This window comes from Gymnoscopelus braueri, assembly GCF_963280865.1.
Source record: "Gymnoscopelus braueri genome assembly, chromosome: 14".
NCBI classification, from domain to species: domain Eukaryota; kingdom Metazoa; phylum Chordata; class Actinopteri; order Myctophiformes; family Myctophidae; genus Gymnoscopelus; species Gymnoscopelus braueri.
The window spans coordinates 33,722,534-33,728,533 of record NC_137619.1 but is presented as its reverse complement, the minus strand read 5'-3'; the positions used below and the strand labels follow the sequence as shown (position 1 = coordinate 33,728,533).

The following is a 6,000-nucleotide window of genomic DNA, read 5'->3' as shown; positions in this document are numbered from 1 at the left end:
CAAAACTGTACTTAGGTACAGCACTTGAGTAAATGCACTTAGTTACTTTACACCACTGACACTTTTGACACAGTCAGGGGGAGCTGTGGATCGAACCAACCGTCCGATTCCAAGACGACCGCTCTACCTCCCGAGACACTGTCGCCCCATTATGTCACTGCAGTCAGTGTTTGTCCCACAATCCCTCACACTCAAAGCAGCAGCCGATGACTCTTATGTCAACACTCACTGTCTGTCCGTCCGTCCATCCGTCCGTCCACTGTTTTACCCCAAAATAGTTTTTTATTATCTCAGGTACTTTGTAAATATGTAGATAACTTGTCTGGCCTTCTGTTGCTCTCTTGTTTTGATCTCCTTCCCACTTGCCCCCCACCCCTCTTCTTCTCCCCCCCCCTCTTCTTTCTATGGAAATTAACGTTGCGATGGGAACGATGTACAAAAACGAATTTCACCAACTTCTTTACCTTGTAAACCTGTGATGTGACAATAAACCTGATTCTGATTCTGATTCTACTGCTCTGGCTGGATTGCCACAGACTTTGCTGTTGCACCTTCATGCTCCTCTGAGGATGACCCCTAGTTATTTTGGTGACCCCCCATGGCCTTTCCTCTACTGCGAGCATGGGGCCAACATGTCCACATGTTTTACTCCCTAGATATCTCATTCTCGATAGCTATTGGCTGGATTGCTATGGAAGGAGTTGTGCACCATCATGTTCCTCAGAGGTTGATCTCAACTGATTTTGCTCTAGTGCCACTATTAGGCCAAAAGGATCAAATTGCAAACAAGATATGGCAGAGTCTGCGAGTTACATGGCGGCAAGGTAACCCTAACCCAAACTAATACCAGTTGTCATTGGGCTTTAACCCATTAAGACCTGACAAATACCGTCTAAATCAGTAGTCCTTGGCACTTTTTCGTGCCAAGGAACCCAAAATGATATGTATTATGCAGTGCTGTGAGCTTGTATATCTGCTATTTTTGAATAGCCAACACTAAAATAAAAAAAAAAGACACAGATGATTTCCCGGTTTTAATAAGTTAAGACATTGACACACACTCAAACTAGTATGATTCCATGGAGCAGAGGATGAGTGAATCAGCCTTCACCAAGGCAGTATTACATAGTCCTTCACTCTCTATTGAGCTTCCCTGTGCTCTCAGCCATCTTATCAGTGTAATGAATTCATCCAGGTAGCTCCATGTGACCTGAATCTGATACTAACTGAATCTGACACTAACTAATCAACCAATTGAGAATTTAATAATTTGATCTTGACACAGGCCCTTCTAACCACTTAAAACTCATGCGTTTTTGACAGGTGTCCCCCAGAGGTCTATATTACAGCAATTCCTCCTTAGTTCATTCCCTCTACACCAAATCTCTTCGCCAAGCTTGTAGAGCTAATATTTTCTGCGAATGTTTGCCTATTATGACATGCACAGAAAAGGAAAGCTATAGGGTTCAAGTGGTTTACAGTGACGTTCGGATTAGAACGGAACACAATTCTGAGGTTTGTTTGAACCAAGCAGAAACTTCAATACAGTGCAATGACCGTAAACTGTTGAATAGGAATAAGTGCAAGTGTGTGCGCCAGTGCCAGACAGAATTTGCCCACTGTACTGTTAGTTTGAAGGTCGGGGATTGACTCACCGACATAATCGCCCAGACACATCACTATATACTGTCAAACCGGGTGCTCTGAACTACAATATCAACAATATTCACTATTACCGTCATGCATGCTTAAATAGAATGCTACATTTCATTTTTGCCATTTGTACAACACTGACAAAACGGCATGGAGAGTTTCACAACATATCAGACAGAGTGCTTTGTGTGAGTCACAAGATAGTAATCATCCTAGCAAGCCACCAGCGATTCACCAGTTCATCCGCATGAGTGGACAATACGTGTGTGCGTGCGTGCGCGTGTGAGTTAGTGAGTGTGTGTGTGCGTGTAGGTGTGTTTTTGTCACAAGGTACTCAGGGGTTTATTCTTTGTGAAAAGCTATTTGAAAGCACAATCAATAAGATCTGTCAGGGCTAAGTGGCTTACATAAAGACACTGTGATAATAGTTATTATGGAGTGTGTATGTCCATAGAGAACATCTAAGGACAGCAGAGATTCTGTGTGAATGCTATTGTGGGTGTGTGTGGGTGAGTGAGTGAGTGAGTGTGCGCGCGCAAGTGTGGGTGTGCGCGCGCGTGTGCATCTATGAAAAAAGACATAACCTGTCAAAATGTTAGAAACACACATTTTATTTGCAGTTATTCATATAGCCCAAAACAAGAGGCAGCTACACAGAACATTGTCACGGCTGTATCTTAAGCACATTGACACTGTAGTACGATAATAATTAAGAATACATGTATATTTATCACATCGCAGACCATTATCTATAAATCAAAACAGTTTTAGAGTTAATCTGTTATCAGTACGTTATGACGCTTTTCCACTGCATGGCACCGGCTCGACTTTTTTCATTTTCCAACGGTCAAAAGTATGACCTAGTACCTCCTGGGACTTTATTGGGTACCACCTCCGTTGAGGCTCCAAATGAGCTGAGACGATACCAAAAGGTTATTATGTGAAAACACTGCAGACTACTAGTTGGTTCAGGGGGCATTGTCACTGGGATCATTGCGACATGACTCCCCTATTCCCCTGTCATTTTATGGAAGCTCCTGAATACTGTTAACAAACTTAAACCACTATAGCTATTGTAAATGTGAAATGAATCACTAATCACCAATTTCCTGCCTAAAATGTTATCAGAAACTGTTGGGACTATAAAGGTGAAATAGAGATTGTGCTCCAGAAAATTGTTCGTTAGCACTCTCCTGCACAGAGGCTGAAGGCTGGACGTCGACATGAAGAACAGCTACACAATCTGAAGTGGAAAAACAAACTACTTTGAACCAAAATCGAGTGGTCGAGTAGCATCAGTACGATGCAGTGGAAAAGTGCCAATAGTGTTTCATCGGCAAGTTGCAGTGTTGCGTAGAAGGCGACTTGTTCCTGGCCTCACATGTAATCAAGAAATACAATCACAAGACACCTCTCTTTTCCCTTACAGCCCTGGTCTCTCTCTCTCTCTTTCTCTGCCTCTCTTTTCAAGCACACGATGAGGTGCTGGCACAATCCTGACAGCACTGAGAGCTAGGCATTTTCTTTAGAACTCAGGGAAAAGGGCTTTCAATAGTGTTGGAACAACAGCGTGAAGCATGACTAATGCCTCCTTTGAGGATTCGGTCTGTTGTGTTAGGAAAATAAATGTTTGTTTTTTCCTGTTTTCTTTTCTTTTGGCCTACACGGACCGGACGGAGGTGCCAATCGAAACTGACTGAGTGGAAGCATTATGAGACTCACACCGCCACTGTTGTCAAATGTTCTGTTCATAGTTATGGTGCAACGGAGAGGACTTGCATTTGCTGCTGTGACTGGTCCGACACGGCAAAATCCTCAAGTGTACAAACTGACATTTTTACACCCTTAGAGTTAAATTAACGCAGGACTTTACTGTGTATCCATTGCAGTTATTATATTAATTGGTGTAGCAGCAGCCAGCCAGTGTCCTCAAGCACTTTGTTTAAGCATGCACAGAGGACCGTTACGGGGGTAATAATATTTATTCATGGTTTATTGGATTACTGTGTCTCAGGGATTTGGTTGAGGTACAAAAGCTTGGCTTTTCTCCGTAAATTAGACTTCACCAATTTTCAATGCTGCAAAAGTCACAACTGTCATGGACAGGTCTGTTTGGGACGTCGATTTCTCTTTGTACGCTGTACTCCTCAAACACGCTTAGGAAAATAAATAATTTTAAGCTGTTTGGTTTTTGAAAATGGATCCCTGCTGAGCCAGACAGAGAACAACAGTTTAGTTCTGGGTCTAGATTTGGGATCCTTTAGGATTTTAACGATTCCGCTTCCTTAATAACAATTCCCTGTTAACGGTCCAAATCCTTAAGAGTTGGTCCGTGAAATTTTAAAGTTTGAGAACTACCAGTATTGTAATTGTATAGCAGACGTGAAGTTCACATGCCAGCTCTGACAGTGGGATAAAAAACGGTTCCTGAAACGGTTCCAAATGTGATGGAACCGATTCCTGGTTCCTCAATGTTGGATCCAGTTCCTCCCGATTCCGGATCCCAACCCTATCTGGGTCACAACGTTTAACTGGAAGTACCTGGTCTCACCGCTATTCTTCCACCAGCGGCGGAGGGGACAGTTTGAGCGGGAAATTCTCACTGTGGAAGATACTTCCGGTTCCCGGCGGAGCGGCGTTTACAAGTCCCGCCTTCTCGTTGCCATGGCAATGGGAGAGTTCAGAGAGGATGGCGAGCTGGAGGTGAGCGAGAGAAAACATAAGGAGAATAAAATAAGAGAAATGGAGAAAAACATATCATTGTTGTCAGAAACCTCTTATCTCCATATTTTAACTTTTTGTGTTTTTTCAAAAATGTATGCCCTACTTGATAATACTACAGCGTCACACAAAAGCATCAGAAGTATCACACACACACACACACATACACGGCATGTCCTTGTATGGCGTTAAAGACAGAGGAAACGAAAAGTAGAAGGGTGATATTAAGGTCAGATAGAAATAAAAAATGAAAAAATAAGAGGAGACACTGTACTATAGTAAGAGAATGAGATAATGTAGCAAGAAAGAGGGATGGATGGACAGGAGAGATTAAGAGAAATAAAATCAGATCTTTGTGGATCTCGGGATCCACATGAGAACGGTGTGGATCCGATGTGTGCACAAGAAATCTGGCACTGATTGGTCCAGCGGATTATGAGATTAGCTGCAGATACATGGACACACACACACACACACACACACACACACACACACACACACACACACACACACACACACACACACACACACACACACACACACACACACTTATAGACGGCTTGCCACGCAGTAAAATATGTGTGTTAATAACCCATACAATGTTAAACAGGTACATGTCACTGTTATCAACATCAAAAAGTGAGGGCAGAGAGAGGGAGACAGAGAGGAGCGAGAAATAATTAAAAAGGGCAGAAACACCAAAAGAAAAGAGATTTTGCATTGTTCACAATAGTATGCTGGAGGAAGAACACATGTGCATGTGTGTGTGCGTGTGCGTGCGTGCGTGTGCGTGTGTGTGTGTGTGTGCGTGCGTGCGAGGAGTTGGTCACACTATTCAGCTCTCCATGGTGTGAGGGGATTGAGAAGGAACCAAAGAAAACACTGAAAGAGAGAGATGGGGGAGATGAGAGAGAGAGAGAGAGAGAGGGTGAGGAGAGTGATTGAAAGAGAGCGAGAGGAGAGAGAAGGGAAGAGGAGAGTGGGAGAGGAGAGGATAGAGAGGGAAAGTCATAGGAAAGAGAAAAGGGAAAGGAGAGAGAGAGGGAGGGAGGGAGTGGAGAGAGTGGGAAAGATAGGGAAAAGAGAGAGGACATGCAAGGAGAAGTGGCAAATGTTTGAGAAAAGCAGAAGGAGCAAGGGCATTTGGAAGGAAGAAAAGGATAGGTGCATCGGTTGAACATGCACAAGGAAACATGCACAAAGAGACATGCATGCACATGTCAAGTATACAGCAGTGGTTCTCAACCTTTTCAGGCCGTGACCCCCCCAAAATAATCATAATTGAACTGGGGACCCCCCAAAATAATCATAATTGAACTGAGGACCCCCCACTCTCACAAGCACTTGGAATGTAGGAGTTGAGGCATTACATTTAGTTTAGCCTCGATCTCCAGGCTTTTATTGCTTAGTTTTGCTAAAAAATAAAAGCCTGGCCCAGCACGTCGGTGTACTCGGTATGAGGAAGTGTTTCACTTCCCAACCAACCAGAGTGCAGTGGGCGTCGCTCGTAATGTTGTGTTAACGGGGCGGGGGTTGACGGACAGATCGGTGAACCAATGGGGATCAGGCGCAATCTCTCGCCGGCTCTAACACCCGCCCCTCTATACACGAAATCAGGAGCGTTGG

General features: G+C 43.8%; 1 protein-coding gene across 3 annotated transcripts in view; it reads right to left on the bottom strand.

The window, feature by feature from the left end:
• Positions 1-2,248: 2,248 nt before the first annotated feature.
• vps8 (VPS8 subunit of CORVET complex) overlaps positions 2,249-6,000 on the bottom strand; it is an 87,161-nt gene continuing 83,409 nt past the window's right edge. For all 3 annotated transcript variants that reach the window (XM_080450209.1, XM_080450210.1, XM_080450211.1), the window contains exon 45: positions 2,249-4,350. In XM_080450209.1, the coding sequence (XP_080306335.1) occupies positions 4,207-4,350 (144 nt within the window). In that variant the 3' untranslated portion in view covers positions 2,249-4,206. The remainder of the gene's footprint in view (positions 4,351-6,000) is intronic.